Raw genomic sequence first — 17,241 nt, forward strand, 5'->3', positions numbered from 1 at the left:
ACATCAGGCTCCTCTGCTATGAGCCTGCTTCTTCCTCTCCCACTCCCCCTGCTTGTGTTCCCTCTCTCGCTGGCTGTCTCTATCTCTGTCAAATAAATAAATAAAATCTTTAAAAAAAAATACATCCAGTCAAGTTTTAAAAATTAATACTTATGAATGTCATTGTAAATAGCCACCATTAAAGTGGCCTTCAATTTGTTTTTGCAAATGTTCCTTTAATATCTAACTTTTCTCCTGAGGGTTATTTCCACTTTATTAAAAAAAAGGAAAGAAAGAATAGAAAAGAAAAAATCCATAAAATCTTTGATTTAACACATTAGCTACCAAAATGTGAGTATTAATCTATACAGGCATTGCCAAACTTAATACACTTACTTCTTTATAATTCATGTAATATACCTATCATCTGATGAATTTTTTAAACTACTATTCAAAGTATATAATATAGATGTGAGGAAATTTCATCTTATCCAACTGAAAAATTATTTGTAATTAGTGTCTCAATACTAATGGCTTCATAATTAATTCCCAGTAGGAAACATGGCATAGTAGTCAAGTGCCTAGGTTTGACCTGGCTTTAAATCTTAGCTCTGTATATTTTTAGATTAATGATCTAGGGTACCATCTCTAAGCTCCACAGGTAAAACAAATTCAATAATATCTACCACAGTGTTATTAAAATTACACCAAGTCATATAGCTGCTTTACACAGTGCTTATCACTATGTAAAGTAAATAATGGGGGCTTAATAAGTGATAGTTATTAATCCACTGACTTCTATTTTCCTCTCTTTTCTTAAACATACTCAAAGATTAGCATGGCAGCAATGAACGAAGAATTTATCAGGAAACATTTTTATAAAACAGTAAGTATGTTTCTTCCTATGGCTATCGATACTTCTTATCCACTTATATATGTGAAAAACCAACATTCATCCTTTCAGGTCTCTGCTTTGTTTATTTACTTTCTTTAAGATTTATTTATTTATTTGAGAGAGAGAGAGAGAGATCAAGAGCGCATGCTAGAGCGGTGGGGAAGGGCAGAGAGAGAGTCTTAGGCAGACTCCATGCTGTGCACAGAGACCGAGGCTGGGCGCGATCCCACGACCCTGAGATCATGACCTGAGCTGAAACCAAGAGTCAGCTCAACCATCTGCACCAGCCAGGTGCCTCCAGGTCACTGCTTTAGCATAGAACATATAAAACATGTGGGTTTTTTTGTTTGCCTCAAAATATTTTACATATAACAGTGTTTCCTAAAGGGACACGCAAGCAACTTTTTCTGATTCATAAACAACCATTTCTTTTTCTCTGTACTTATTAGCAGAGCATGACTCAAGCACAGTTGAGGATGTTTCCCAGGATTGGCTTTGTTACTAACTTCTGGACAAAAAAAAGGAGAGGTCAATGCCTCAAGCAATAAAGGCTTATCTCTTATAGATGAGCCCTGATTTTAGTTATATCATCCTGAGGGTTTTTTCTTTTTTTCTTTCCTTGACATTCACTGAGCGTTAGTAAAACTTTCTGTTAGGCATTATTCTAAGTGGTTTACATCTATTACCTCACTTGATCCTCTTGTCAGCCAAAGTTGGAGCAAACCGAAGGGTGAAGGACGAGGAGAAGTCAGCCAAATGAAAGGTGAGTAAGGGTAAGACTATTTCAGATGGAGGAAACATTCTGGAGGTGGGACAGCTATCACTTTTGGGATTTATATGTCATACTCACATGACTAGCATGGAGATTCTCACAGGATAGTGGAGGCTTGGATCTGACTAGGTTGGCCATCTCTACACTGGTTTGACATTTCTGGCTCCATATTTCAAGTGTATCCTACGTGATCATAGTCAACCCTCACTTCTCTCCCTTTTCCTACCATCAGTCCACCTCGTCAATTCCCAACACTGCAGAGACTCTCCCAGCTGTTCCTGCCCCTTATGTTTCCAGATTGTGCTAGCAGGAGAATGTTATAATAATAAACTACTTGAAAACTGTAGTTAATGGAGTCCACACATTGTATTGTACAGTAAGCAAACTTTCTGTTTATTGCTGGGTGATTTCTTGTCATTCTTAGCCAAGCCCTCTTCTTCTGACAAACACTTACTGAGCACCCACCAAGTGCCAGGACCAAACAATCTCAGCCTGGGCTCACCACCGTCACTCACTAGAAGTGAGTCCATGTGCTGCGATGAATCGGAGCACCATGATGTGTACACCTCATTATCCCCCCCTCCACTCTCTCTCCATCCCTGCATTTCTATGTAAGCGGTCCTCCCTTCTTGAAAGAAGTTCATTTTTCTGTGAAGTTGAGATCTCTGGCCACCGGTTCTTGCCCCTTCCACAGCCTTATGTGATCAGTTATCGCCTCTTTATATCATTGCTTTGCTTCTTTTCACTGGATTCTTCCCCTCAACCTACAAATATTTAATTTAGAGAGGAATACATATGTTCTCCACACCAAGAAGAAGGAGGAGAAAGAAGGTAGGAAGGGAGGGAGAGAGAGAAGGAAGGAGGTTCATGAAAAGAATGAAGGGGAAATGATAGAGAAGGTTTTCTCTTGATCTTGCTATAGTTTCAGATCAAACTATGGCTTTCGTTCTCTCCTTACCACATTACCGAAATTCACTGGAACATATCTTAATCACTTGCTGACTCCATAAGCCCCTGTAATCTCATTTCACTCTCTTTTTTCCCCCAAAATTATCACAGGTCACAATTCCAGTTGTCAAATTCAATGGTTTCTCTCCCATTCTCCATTGTCGCAACTGACTTTAATGAACACCCCCAGCTACGGTGAACTCCTCTCTTGGGGAGTGCTGGCATTCTTCCTGGGTCTCTTCTTCTTCTTTTTAATATTTTAAATTAAAAAAAAATTTTTTAAAGATTCTTGTCTGCTTCATCTTCTTTCTTCTTTACCTTAGGTATATGTAATCTTCCAAGGACTGCTCATTCATGCTTTTCAGTTAGAGTGATCTTTCCCCTCTCTCTTTAAGTATCACCACAGAACCCTAATGCCAATTCGTGAAATGCTAATACCACAATGTTTACTACAGAGGTATGAAACAGGTGTTATGGAGTGTAAAGGAGAGGGAGTTAGTTTTTCTCATGGGACAGGGGAACTAGCAAATGTTTCCTATGGGGTTGTCACTCAAGTGGAGCTTCTGATAGGTGTAGAAATGCTCTGGTAGAAAAATAAAGGAAAGGCCTCTGGCCAAATACAAAACAATAGATATATAAGAAGAAAAACACAAAAGCATTGGAGTACATGGCACATTTGAGAATCGTTCACTTTCTGTGAAGACCAGTGCAGAGGAGAGGCGAGGAAGAGTACTGGGACTCCACTGTGAAGGTTTCTGAGTGAAAGAGTTGTGGTCAGTCCTGTGCATGATAAACCGAACACGCTGGGTAGGCTAGACACTGCAGAGTGAGAGAGATGGAATGAAGTCCTGAAGCAAGGATCCGGTAGTGGTGTGGAAAGGGAGGGATGCATTCAAGAGTCTTTGCAAGGTCAGATCTTCCCCATTAAGAAAACTGAGAAGGTACAGAGCTCCTTCCCATAACGGAGGGTACGTGGCTGGTAGGAACGTTCTTGCTCTGCAGTAATGGGGTCATTCAGAGGGTCCCGAGCAGGCAGAAGAGCCCTAAGCTGCGCAGGCCGATTAGCAGAATCGTAGGTGCTGCATTTTTGGTCTGATAGATGATACATGACTTAAATGGTGACAGGACATGACATTACTCCATTAAGTTAGACGCTTCGTCCGTGCCCAATGTAGTGACATTCCTGCCATCTACTGGGTGAAGTGCCAAATCTCTTTGCATGATTTTGCTGATCAAGTATCTCCATTACAGTAGCCTCCCGTTATCTGGGGGACGTGTTCTGAGATCCTGGAAGCGCCAGTAGTATCCAGGCCTACATATACCATGTTTTTCCCTATATATACAGACCTACAATAATGTTTAGTTTATAAATTAGGCACCGTAAGAGGTTAACAACCATAACTAATAATAAAATAGAATTATACTGTAATACAAGTTGTGTGAATGTGGCCTCTTTTTCACAGCCTGCTGTACTCACCCTTCTTCCTGTGATGATGTGAGATGATAAAATGCCTCCATGAGGAGATGAAATGAGGTGAATGACATAGGCACTGTGACGTCATGTCAGGCTACTATTGACCTTCTGACCGTGTATCAGGAGAATCTTCTGCTATCGGACCATGGCTAACCACACAGGTAACTGAAACCATGAAAGCAAAATCTCAGTTAAGGGGCGGTTACTGTACCAGGAAAAAAGTCACAATGGAAAGTCAGCATGACCAGGGAGGAGCACACAGTGGACTTCAAAGGTGCTGGAGATGTTTATCATTAAGCTCAAGGGTGGTATAATAGCCAGGATTCTACAGAGAGCAAAACCAATGCAACGTATATAAACATATATTGGGAGAAAGAGAGAGACTTTAGGGAAATGGCTTGCGCAATTGTGGGGATGGTAGATCTAAACCCCGTAGCGGCTGGATACCCAGGAAAGGGTTGGTGTTGCGGTGAGTCCAAAGGCAGTCTCCTGCCAAAACTCTCCCCCTCGTGAAAGAGGTCAGGCTTTTTTGGTTGCTTTCAACTGATTGAATGAGACCCACCTACATTATGGAGGTTAATTTTCTTTAATCAAAATCTGCTGATTTAAAGTTAATCTCATTTTAAAAATACTTTTTCCAGGGCGCCTGGGTGGCTCAGTCAGTTAAGCATCTGCCTTCAGCTCGGGTCATGAGCCCCAGGGTCCTGGGATGGAGCCCAGCCTCAGGCTCCCAGCTTAGCAGGGCGCCTGCTCTCTCTCTCTCTCCGCCTCTGCCCCTCCCCCAGCTTGTGCACACTCCCGCGCGCTCTCTCCTTATCAAATAAATACATAAAATCTTTAAAATAAAAATACCTTTGTGGAAACATCTAGAATCGTTGTTGACTAAATATCTGGCTACTGTGGCATAGCCAAATTGGCACATGAAATTTACCATTACGGGTGGGAACTTCCTTTTATTGTTGTTTTTAAACAGTTAATACACATTGAAATTTTTTGGAAAGATCAGTTCCTTCATCTTGGAGGCTGAGATCACAATCTGAAATGTACAATCCCAAGGTTAGCCAAGACAGTTGTGAAAGCCATGGTGAGCAAATAATAAAATAGATTTTAAAAAAGCAGCCAAACAAGGGGCCTTTGGAACGCAAGGGAATCAAATGGGTTAACAAGCACTACCAAAACAGAGGGGCAAAGTGCAGACTGGCCTTTCCTCTTCTTGCACACTTGGTCCTAGCCCGCATTATCAATCTCCCACGGATTTAGAAGGTTATTAATAATCTCCCAATTGGAAGTTCAGGGCATTTGCTGAATCATTAGTTGAGATCTGCAGGGAAGAATCTAGAAAATATCCTAAGGATCGCCTGTCATTCCAACAGAATTGAGAGGCAGGAAAGAAGGCTAGTTGAGACCCCCGATGGGCTGACTCCCTCACTGTGCCTGAAACTGCTTCTGGGCCACATGCTGGCATTGACTATTCCTCTGAAAACCGTTATTGCTTCAATCCACCCAGGGCATAATGTTTAATGTTCAGATTAATTTGGACCATCTGTCATCTAGGAGACACATTTACTCAACCCACAGTGAGTATGGAGCAAGACAAATATTTATTTCTTTGTTTACTAAGGCGATATTTCTTAAAAATTATGTATTTATCGAAGTTCCATAAATCAAGTTTTATTTCAAATGCCCTAGAGAAATTCTTGATTAAACGACCCGGGGAGAGCATCCTCTTATAATGCCAAATTTTGTTATGTTTGTTTTCCTAAAAGAGGACGCTGGTGATGTTCAGTGTGCTGTACAGTCCTGTTAGGTTCTGAGCTCTCCTTCACCAGGCCCCTCAATAGTTTGTTATTGGTTGCAGTAAATTAATTTGCTATTATTGCCATAGGGGTTTTATAAGAATTCTTAACAATGTTTTTTGTGTGTGTGTACGTTCCGCTAAGCCAGCTTTTACAAGTGCTAAGACAGAGGCTTACGCTATTCTTTTATAGGCTCTCAATTTACATCATTTAACCTATGCTAAAATGTCTTTGATTTTTTTAAATAATCTTTCTCTGCATAAAAACAGATTAAAATAAAATGGAGTTAACAAAAGTGAATTTACAAAAGTATCTGTTTTATCTGTAAATTTTAAAAACACTGTCAGACATTATAGTTTCTATGTATCCTTCTTCCTACATTTCCGCATGTGAAGTGAGTCACTCTGATGACATTGATATTATAGTCAGAGTCTAGATTGGGCCTGACCGCTGGTGACTGTAACTTCTGGGCCTGTTTCCTCTTTTGTAAGCTTAAGTTGGATCAGATGCTTTCTAGGTTAGCTTGGCTTCTACCCCTGTAATTATCTGACCAAGTTCTTGTTTTCTCTTGTTCTGTTCCATAACTTAACAACAATGCCAGTAGAAGAGTTTAGAGAAATCTACCCACTTCGCTCTGGGTCTGAATATTCCTCATAGTGCTATATATGGAAATTTCTTCTTCTTGGCCTCCAATTTTGATTTAAAAATGTGCTTATTTTGGATATATCTTGACATTGAATTTTATTATCTCCCTTTTTGGGTTGTGTGACTCTGTCCAACTAAATTGCTATGTGCATTCAATTTTGTCTATCGATGGATATTTAACCCAACTCCCAAACCCTGTTTATTCCCTTACCAGAATGACTCTGATCACACTGATGGCAAGTTCCCTTTCTTCTGAACCCCTGGCTTGGACCTGTCATGTGAACTTCGCCTTTGTTATTGCTTGGTTTTTGTAATTTTAAATGATCTAGACAAGTACAAAGAACATAAAGCATAGCTACGATATCCTACTATTCAGAATTACAGATATAATTTTGGAGTATGAGCCTCCAATTTCTTATTTCTTTAATGAAATGTTATAGGTCTCACTAAAGTCCCCTTGAATACTACTCCATGTCCCTTTTCCAGAAGCTAGGTGTATATGTTGTATAACCTTCTAAGATCCATAAAAATATATATATATATATATATACATATATATATGTGCTGCTCTGCTGCTTTTTTTAACTAATGTATATGACTATTACATGGTATGCCAATATTTAGTCCCACGTCTTGTTTTTTAACTGAACATTATATGTATATATATATTTAATTCCAATATAGTGAACACAGTCTTTTATTAGCTTCAAGTGTATGCTGTAGTGATTGAACAGCTCCATCTATTACTCAGTGCTCATGATGGTAAGTGTACTCTCAATCCCCTTCACTTATTTCACCCCTCTCCTCCCACCCACCTCCCCTCTAGTAACCCTCGGTTTGCTCTCTGTGTTAAGAGCCTGTTTCTTGGTGTATCTCTTTTTTCTTTCCTTTGTTCACTTGTTTCTTAAATTTTACATATAAGTGAAATCATCTGGTATTTGCCTTTTTCTAGCTTATTTTGCTTAGCATTGCACTCTCTAGATCCATCCGTGTTGCTGCAAATGGGCAAGATTTCATTCTTTTGTATGGCTGAATAATATGCATATATACCCATATGTATCCCATCTTCTTTATCCATTCATCTATCGATGGGCACTTGGGCTGCTTCCACAGTTTAGCTATTGTAGATAATGCTGCTATAAACATCCGGTGCATGTATCCCTTCAAATTAGTGTTTTCATATTCTTTGGGTAAATACCCGGTAGTGTGATTACTGGATCACAGGGTGTTCCTATTCTTAATTTTTTGAGGAACCTCTCTATACCGTCTCCCATGGTGGCTGCACCAGTTTCCCTTCCCACCAGCAGTGTGAGAGGGTCCCCTTTTCTCCGCAACCTCGCCAACACTTGTTGCTTCTTCGAACATTCTATTTTTAAAATCTAGCTCTACTGTCACAGATGCAGTAAATAAGTTCATTTCTTTTAAGAGCATTACATTATATGACTGTACCTTACTTCATTTATAATTCTTTTATTGATGGAATGTGACAATATGGATGCCTTCTATATTGTGGTAATTGGTTCATAAAATAAATCTCCCCTATAACACCATAAATCCTTGAGTTTCGAAGATATTTTAAAAATAATCCTTTTCCCAGGAAGAACTACAGAAATAGAATAAATAAAATGAGAAAATATCTTTAAGTGCCAATGAAAAGATGGTATACTGGCTGAAACCAGAAAATATATACCTGAAGACATAGGTCTGAGGTTGAGAATCACCCAGTTAAGCTGATTAAAGGTTAAAAACTCACGTGCTGAAGCAGAAAAGAATGGGAACCTTGAGGAAGAAAAAGCTGCCAGACAGAAGGTGAAAAAGAATCATGATCTGCAGAAAAGAAATAAAGGTACTCCTGTGATTCCATGATAAAACCAAAGGAAGTCTCCCCAAATTGCAACGAGCTGTAACTCACACTGCTTGTTGGAATGAGGGCAGGGCCAATGTCTCCATGACTTCCTCAACTGTCACACTGGCTTGGGACAATATATTAAGAGGGTTTGGGGCCAGAAGTTACATTTGACAGGCCCTCATCCAATAGAGCAATGAGCTGGTTAGCAGGACCTTTCCAGGCCAGCTGCGGACTGCAGCTGTGGGTATTTTCCGCAGGAGCTGAGGGTTAGGGTGGAATGTGGTCCCGAGCATTCCTTCAGGAAGAAGAGTGTGCTGAAGGATGTATTTTCCATCTCATTTGCTGGGTATCAACCAGGCTCTGCAGGAAAAGCTGCAAAATATTCTAACCATCTCCAGAAATTCCTCAAGCCTTTGGCTAGCTTTCCTTCTCCAATCCTCTCATGCTCAGCGTCACTGCTGAAAGCTCTTTGCTGCGGCTCTTTGGCAGAACCTCTGGACCCAACCTTATTTACCGCCCTCAGGGGTTCAACATTACCTATTTATTTGACTTTGGCCAAGACTGCCTTCACAGTTCCCTGCTTGACGAAAGTTCAAAGAGGCTGTTTCCTGATTCAACCCCCGACCTCCTCTTTCCTAGAGCATTTTCTGTAGAAAACTTATAATTTTCCCCATGGAGATGAAAATCTTTTTAAAAAGTCTCTTGCCAGTTTTACAATTTAGAATATCTTACTCAAGAATTTGTGATTCATGCTTCTGATATACAATAACCAAAGGAGATAGCAGCCCTGTCTCTGTTACCATGGAAGGGCAGGAGCTAATTCTGGTAGGTGCCTTGCTTCATATCATAAACCTGCATCCTGTTGCAAAGACATATGAAAGTTTACTTTTCCTTTGCATAAAGCCAACGCACAGATACAGATGTCCTGCTTTCTCACTTACACACCAGCACTTAAAAATCTTCTCCCTCTTTGTTTCAGTGGAGCAGAGTTCTGATCTCTCCCCTACTTGGAGACTTCCTTAGCTGTTTAACACTGTTCAGTGCAACTTTTGCTTTGACCCTTCCAATGTTCTACTCAAATTAAAATTCCTATTTCATAATGGTTCTTCAAGTGAGATATCAGGAGGAAAGTAATCAAGCTTCGGTAAATTATGCTGTATGAATTGCCATTACTCTTTCTTGAGACTCTTATTGAGAAACAGATATTTGTCAATAATCCACATGTGTTTCTGAGCTCTTCTCAGGCGAAATAACAGCAAATAAGATATATATTTTAGATGGGGGGGGCAGAGCTCTTTTTGGTCAAGGAGGTAATTTGGGACCATCCTCTAAGGCCTTAATCTCATGGTTCTCAAGTTCAGCTACACATTGGAATCACCAGGGGAGCTGGAAAAAAAAAGTGCTGCTGCCTTCTATCCCCAGAAATTCTGACTTAAGTGTCTAAAGTGTGATTTGGTCACAAGAATTTGGAAAAACTCCTGAGTTGATTCTAACCTGTAATCAAGGTTGTGAATTACTGCTGAAGCTTCCCATTGTGTGTGTGTGTGTGTGTGTGTGTGTGTGTGTGTGTGTGTTTTAATCACTTGTTTTTCTGAATTCAACAAACACTTGTGAGGAATCCCCTTCATGCCAGACACTGTTGAGAATACTAAAATGAATGTGTCATGGCCTCTGCTTTTCAAGGAGCTCTCAGAACAATGGAAGGCACAAAATATACACACATCGTTGCCATGCAGTGCCATAAGGACTAAGGTAGCAGTTTGTTCAAAGAGTTGTGGAGACACAAGTGAGAAAGCAACGGACATTCTCTGGGGGACGCGTTGGAATTCATTAGGCCAACTAGGTGTGCATGGAGGGAGCTGCAGCAGAAAGGAGAGAAGATTCTAGGCAAAGGAAACAATAGGAATAGAATGATCAATAAACCACCATCCTCTAGATGTTCTAAAGGTCTTTTTCACTGTGCTGGTTGTTGTGACAACATTGGTCTCAATTGATCAGATCTCTTGGTTAGTAAGGGGTTACATCTACACTTTCCAAATCTTCACCTTTTCTACAAAGTTTTGTCCAAATCAGTGGATCTCAATGCTGGTTTACATTAAGCCACATGGGGGGTTTTGTCAAACAAAAAAATGTTGGTGTCTTACCCTCAATAAGATTCTGATTGTATTGGTCTAGGGGGTGAGGTCTGGCTATTATTTTTTTTAAAGCTCCTATATGATTGTCTACAAACAGACACAATGAACATTGTGCAGGGCCATGTTAGTTTCTCAAACTAAATTTTGGGAATGGTTGTGCAACTGTATAAATTCAGTAAATGCCACTGAACTGCCCTTCAAATGGTGGGATTTGGGGGGGATGTAAATTACAAAGCTTTTGCAAAAATGAAACAAAATACAAATGTAGCACATTGAAAGTGAAAAATCAATCACTCAAAATTTCCCTGGAGTGATCTAATGTGCTATCTTGATTAAGAACCACTGGCTGAAATTCTAAGAGCTCACAGATGTGGAGAGTTTCCGTACAGTGATTAAAAGAGGTGGCAACTGAGAAAAGAGGTCTTACAGGCATAGAATCTTCATCAGAAAGACTCATTGAGCACTTGACATGCCATTCTAAAAGACTGCTGACCCCTGAGGATGTAGTGTGGATTATAATGCATTCCAGTTAAGTTCCAAAATTATAAAGCTCAAAAAGAAAAAGACTTCCAGTTTATTAAGTTTATTCACCAGGATGAAACGAGACATTTATCCAAGTGACTTCTAAGAGACTGTTTCCCTAGGCAACCAAATTTGAGTTTATTCAGACAAGATTGAACACTGAACCTACCCAGTTTTTACGAATTAGCTATCATAACTTCTTTCGATGCAATAGAAGCAATGCCAATATAACATTTAAATATTTCCTGTATGGCTATAAGATGATAATTAAACTCATTTAAACTTGAAGTCCCTTACCTCTCAACAGTTTATGGAGAGGAATAATTTTAAATAGATTGCAATGAAAATCACTAAGCGCATCTGCATTGCAACACATCTAATTATGATGAACAAATTAGTCAACTTCAAGTCACAGGATAACCTGAAAAGCAGGTTTGAACTGAGAAAATAGATGTGGAAAGCTACAGACAATTTCTTTTATTAAAGGGTGCCATAAATTCTGAATAACAAGTTAATAGCTTTTGATTCCTGGAATATTTGTCAGAAATTGTACTTACTGAAGCTAATGTAGTCAGTTCCTGGGGAGCAAAAGTAGGGAGCCCCAGAATTTAGGGACAAGAAAAGGTAATCATCTGAAATTAACTAGTAAGACTCAACCCACAAGAATGGGGAATAGGACTTCCCAGAGTAACCCTCTGGAACAGAAGTATTTCCTCAATCTTGGTCGAAAGTCTGTATGAAGCAATTATAAGGGTATGGTAGCTAGTTAAAAGGAGAGTCAAAGAAACAAAGTTCTTTATTCAAGAGGGAAGGATGCTTTGTCTTTTTTTTTTTAAGATTTTATTTATTTATTTGAGAGAGACAGAGAGAGCACGAGCTGGGGGAGGCGCAGAAGGACAAGCACACTCCCCACTGAGCAGGGAACCCAACACTGGGCTCAGTCCCAGGATCCCGACCCCGAGATCATGACCTGAGCCTAAGGCAGACACTTAACCGAGCCACCCAGGTACCCCTAGGATGCTTTGTCTTTTCTTATCCAGAAATGTTCCTGGAATAAAAAAAGACTATTGTTCATTATAATTTCAAGGAAACATTTTAGATCTATTCCATTTTCTTTCACTTAGTCTTATATTCACTGAGCGTCTTTCCAATCCATGATTTGGTTAAAGGAACTTATAGGTCAAGAGGAATGCCCTCAGGAGAAACAATTTTTATCCTGTGACGTTCTGGTTTATCAATCAGTCTCTTGAGAGGTGGCTGACACAATAGAGATTTATTCTCACAGATCTAAGGACTAGAAATTAAAAATTCAGGGGTGTTGGCAGGTTGGTTCATTCTGAGTGCTGTGAGAGAAGGATCTGTTCCAGACTTCTCTCCTCAGCTTGGAGAGCCAAGCTATTTTACTGTGTCTCTTCATATAGCCTTCCCTCTATGTGTATCTTTGTCCAAATTTTCCCTTTTCATAAGGGCTTTAGTCGTACTGGATTATGATGTGCCATAATCACCTCAATTTAACTCAATTATTTCTGTAGAGACCTATCTCCAAATACAGTCGCATTCTGAGGTACTGGGGCTTAGGACTTCAACATATGAATTTTAAGGGGGACACAACTTGACTCATAACAGAGAGGAGAGATGTTGGGGGACAAACAGCAGTCTCTGCCATCATGCCCCAATGTGTCTGAATGATTGGCACAATCCATCACCCCCTGCCCAAGTCAGTTACTTATGGGAGTTCACAGGGATGAATCAGCTCCATTTCCCTTGAACTTTCCTTATCAAGGCGTCTCTCACCAGACTCATTAGCACAGGGCATGTGTGTACGTGTGTGAACGTATCTTATTTTGTTCCCAGGGCTGCATGCTACTTTTGCTCCAAGTAATACGAATACTGGCAAAAGATAATAGTTAACCTTTACTATGGGCAAACTACATTCTAGATGCCATGTTAACACATTGGATGCATTATTTCATTTTAACTTCACAGCAACTTTATTATGTGGGCAGTAGTTTTATCCCTATCTTCAGTCAAGGAAACTGAGGTACAGCGAATTTAAGCAATTTACCCAAAGTCACATGGCTGGTAAGTGACAGGGATATAAATGGACTCCGCCTCTAGCCCCACAACAGCACGCTGTTCCTCAAAAAGTTTTCAGTAACACAGTAGCTATAGTTTATGACTCTATCCCTTGGCCAGGGCCCCAAATCTCCAGCTGTCTGGGAGGACAGGCGCTTTATCTTGTCTTATAGCCTGTGTTGTATGTCTATATCCTCTTTCTCTTTCAAAAGCATCCAACCCACCATAAATTCCATTGATCTTAGTTCCATAGTTCCAGAATATTTTTTTTTGAGATTTTAAACACATTCATTGTTTCCTTTTTTTAAGTGAAGTATAATTAACATTCCGTGTTAGTTTCAGGTGTACAATATAATGATTCAACAATTCTATACATACATTACCCGAAATATCTTTTGAGTCTTTCCATTTGTAACTGGTTCCCACTGCCACCATCCATCATCTAGGCCCCTAGATTTCGACAGTGTGTGCATGCAAATTAGGTCATATTAACTTTAATGCCTACATTAGTTAAGATTAGTCTGGAATACCCCCAAATGGATTCTCCTGCTTTCACACTTGTATCTGAAAGCTGGTTTTCCAACGTCTAAAACTGCTTTCCAGAGTATAACCATCTAAAATTGCAGACTAGTTCATGTCAATTTGCTGATTAAAATCCCTGCCTAGGTGCGCCTGGGTGGCTCAGTTGGTTAAGCACTGCCTTTGGCTCAGGTCATGATCCCAGGATCCCGGGATCAACTCCCTCATCAGACTCTTGCTTCTTCCTCTGCCTGCTCTGCCTGCCGCTCTGCCTACTTGTGTGTATGTGTGTGCATGCACGCGCATGCACGTGCCCCCTCTCTCTCTGACAAATAAATAAAATCTTTAAAAAAATAAAATAAAATCCCTGCCTGTATCTCTGACATCATCTCCACCACACTCGCCTTGCTCACTACGTACTGTCTGGCCACACAGGCCTTCGGTTATTATCTTGAATGAGTCAGGCTTTCTCCTGCTTCAGGGCCTCTACATTCTAATCCCAACGCCTGTTCCCCATATGTTTGCCTTCCTGTCTCTTACTCCTCCTTCATGCCTTAGAAAAAATGTCACTTCTTGGCAATGTATTCCTTGACCAATCTAAAGTATATTTCCACCATCCTTCTCTATTACATCACCCTGTTTTTCTTTAAGACGCTTCTCCATAGCTGATACGATCTTATTTGCTTACTTGTTCATTATCTGAGGCCCTGACACATACAACTAGAAGCTAAGTTATTGTTCACTGCCTGCAATACTGGAGCCATTAGAGAATCTAATGCATGGTAGATGTTTAACCAGTAATTGTTAAAGAATGAGTGAATGAATAAATCTCCCAGGGCATGGTGCACAAAATTCTTTCTTGCTCCTTCCACTTCAAAATGAAGAAATTCCAATCAAATAACCTCACGAAAAAGCAACAAATTAACTCTTCCTGCATCCCAATGTCAGCTCAGCAAGCACGCTCAGTGAGGTTGATCTGAGATCTTTTTCACATTCCTCCCAGCTGTGATCACTGATGTCCATTGCCTCTACTGCTCTATATAACAGCCCAGGTGGGTCTTGGAGGGAGATCACATTCCCAGGGCAGAGACTCTCCAACGCTATATCTAGGAGGGTAAAGAAGGAGACACTGCTTTCTGGAACCCACTAAACTTTAGCTAGATGACAGGTGAGGAAAGAAGGCCACTTACCAGGGAATCTAATAATTTTTTTTTTATGTGCCAGGCTAGACTTCAGTTTAAGAATTTTACATACACGAAGGTATGACTCTGTAAATTCTGTGCTAACGTTATAACCAATTACAGATGAGAAATCCTAAACACAGGGAAGTGAACACAGCTTGCCTAATATTATATAGATACTAATTTTACTAATTGGGGTTTGAACTTAAGAAGTTTAGCTCCAGAGTCCACATTTCTAATTATCACCGTAAGTAAGATTTGGAACATGGAAACTAGCACACACACAACACACTTAGTAAAAGTGGGACTGTAAGAGACAGAAATATGTTTGGAAAACCTCTTGGATTGCACATATAAGAACATCCTCTTACTTATCAAAAGGCAAATATTAAGCACTCTCAACCTGTGAACTATATTAGAAGCTGTATTTGGGGGCGCCTGGGTGGCTCAGTTGTTGACCATCTGCCTTTGGCTCGGGGCGTGGTCCCGGCGTTATGGAATCGGGCCCCACGTCAGGCTCCTCTGCTAGGAGCCTGCTTCTTCCTCTCCCACTCCCCCTGCTTGTGTTCCCTATCTCTCTGGCTGTCTCTATCTCTGTCAAATAAATAAATAAAATCTAAAAAAAAAAAAAGGTGTATTTGTTAAACGTTGAGTTTTTGTGTGTGTACCACTGTTATTTATTTATTTAAGTTTTAATTTTAATTCCAGTTAGTTAAAATACAGTGTTACATCAGTTTCAGCATATAATACAGTGATTCAAGAATTAAAGGTTGAGTTTTGTTACAACCAAATTCCAGAGGAAAGACCAAATTCTTCCTATCTAGTGTTGCTTGAGAGAGAAATCAGGACCTAATTCTGTGGCCTCTGACTAAATCTTGGGCCCTGCTCTCTGTGCCTCTTTGCCTTATTTAGTAATCTGTTTTATGACCTTAGGAAGTCGTTATCACCCCAGAATGCCTTTCTTTCCTCTTTAGGGCCAGTGAAACACAGACTCAGCCCAGTGACTTTGCAGCTAACACGCATATGACCTTGGACAAGGCCCATACTACTTCACCAAATTTGTTTCCTCATCTTTAAAAGTTGGGGTAACACCCACAACACAAGGTTAGAGGGAGAATTAATAAGATAAAATATATAAACTGTTTGGCATGTAGTAGATGCTCAATAAATATCTTTACAACCCCCCCCCCAATTTTTACAATATCTAAAATCTAGCTTTTTCTTAGAAAACAGACTCTATCCTCAGTAGACTTACTAACAGACATAGATTAGCTAGGAAGTTTCCAGATTCCTTGTTTAGTAACTATTACTTGAGGGGCTCCTATGCACAAAGTCAAAGTGTCTTAAGATAATTATGTTTTAGTTCAGGCAATGATTGTTTTACATAACTATCTATATTAAGAACTAGAAAATGGTAAATATTTTAAGTAAGGGACGGTCATGAAAATTCAGAGGAGGAAAAAATTGCTTTCACCTCCAAGGGATGGGGCACAGAGTATAGAAAGGATATTTGAGCTAAACATTGAAGGATGTCACTAATAAACAGTATTTCTTTGCATAGCCCACAGACTAACATAATTACTTTCGCCTCTGTGGTATGCTTCATCAGTTTTCGCCACTTTTATTATTAAATTTATATTAGACTGTAATTTTTGTTTCTGTTTCCTATATATTGTGCATTTCTGGATAGCAGAACTATCTTATCCCACTAAATTCTCCAGCACTTGATTAAAGTAACAGCTATAATGCGGAGAGAAATCACAGAAAGGCTGTTTGGCTTTTTCGTTAGTTCAGTGTTAACAGTGTGGCTGTGGAGTCTGACTTTAACTTTAGGCTGTGCCTCTTAGCTGTCTTGAGGGTTGGCATAAAATACAAAATGCCCCTTGAGTTTGACTTACAGATAAACGAAGCATAATTTTTTTTTGGTATAATTATGCCCCATGAAATATTTAGGGGGCACACATATAAGAAAATACTCTTTGTTGTTTATCTGAAATGTCAAGATTTAACTGGGCACTCCATCTTTTTATTTGCTAAATCTGACAGTCCTTGTGACTTCTCTGATCTTGTTATTTGGAAATGGGCATGAAAATAACACTTTCTTTTTAAGATAATCTATATAAGGAATATTGGACACAGGTGAACCCTTAACGTTCCAAATCAGAATACTTTTGTAGGAGACATATGCCAAAACTCAGGGCCAATGGCCCTGAAATCACAATACAGTTACTCTTATTAGTTGGTTTTCGGCGGAGTGCAGAGAAAGTTCGATAGAACTCTGAACAAAGTTGCAAACTGCTTTGAGGATTTGCAGATTGGCGTTCAACCCAATAAGGGTGTTAGGCAACGTTACTCCTGGCGGAAGAGGGATTTTCCTTAGTTAAGGGAAAGCGTTGGCTGTGCCTCTGCGCACGCGCACAAGGGCTCCAGCGGCTCCACGCCAAGCCCTC

The 17,241-nt window shown here is 39.9% G+C and overlaps 1 protein-coding gene across 3 annotated transcripts in view; it reads right to left on the reverse strand.

The window, feature by feature from the left end:
- Positions 1-8,827, reverse strand: part of ATP10D (ATPase phospholipid transporting 10D (putative)) — a 115,431-nt gene extending 106,604 nt beyond the window's left edge. Inside the window, exons 1-2 of one of the 3 annotated variants that reach the window (XM_087864154.1) lie at positions 8,422-8,827; positions 4,072-4,233 (exon numbers count right to left, since the gene is read on the reverse strand). In XM_087864154.1, the coding sequence (XP_087720280.1) occupies positions 4,072-4,139 (68 nt within the window). In that variant the 5' untranslated portion in view covers positions 4,140-4,233; positions 8,422-8,827. Of the gene's footprint in view, positions 1-4,071; positions 4,234-4,920; positions 5,104-8,421 lie in introns of those variants that run through there. The other 2 variants (XM_087864155.1, XM_087864153.1) reach the window with 2 other exon arrangements.
- Between the last annotated feature and the right edge of the window lie 8,414 nt (positions 8,828-17,241).

Source organism: Ursus americanus, chromosome 8 (genome assembly GCF_024610735.1).
Source record: "Ursus americanus isolate L20-20 chromosome 8, mUrsAme1.1.p, whole genome shotgun sequence".
Lineage (NCBI taxonomy): Eukaryota > Metazoa > Chordata > Mammalia > Carnivora > Ursidae > Ursus > Ursus americanus.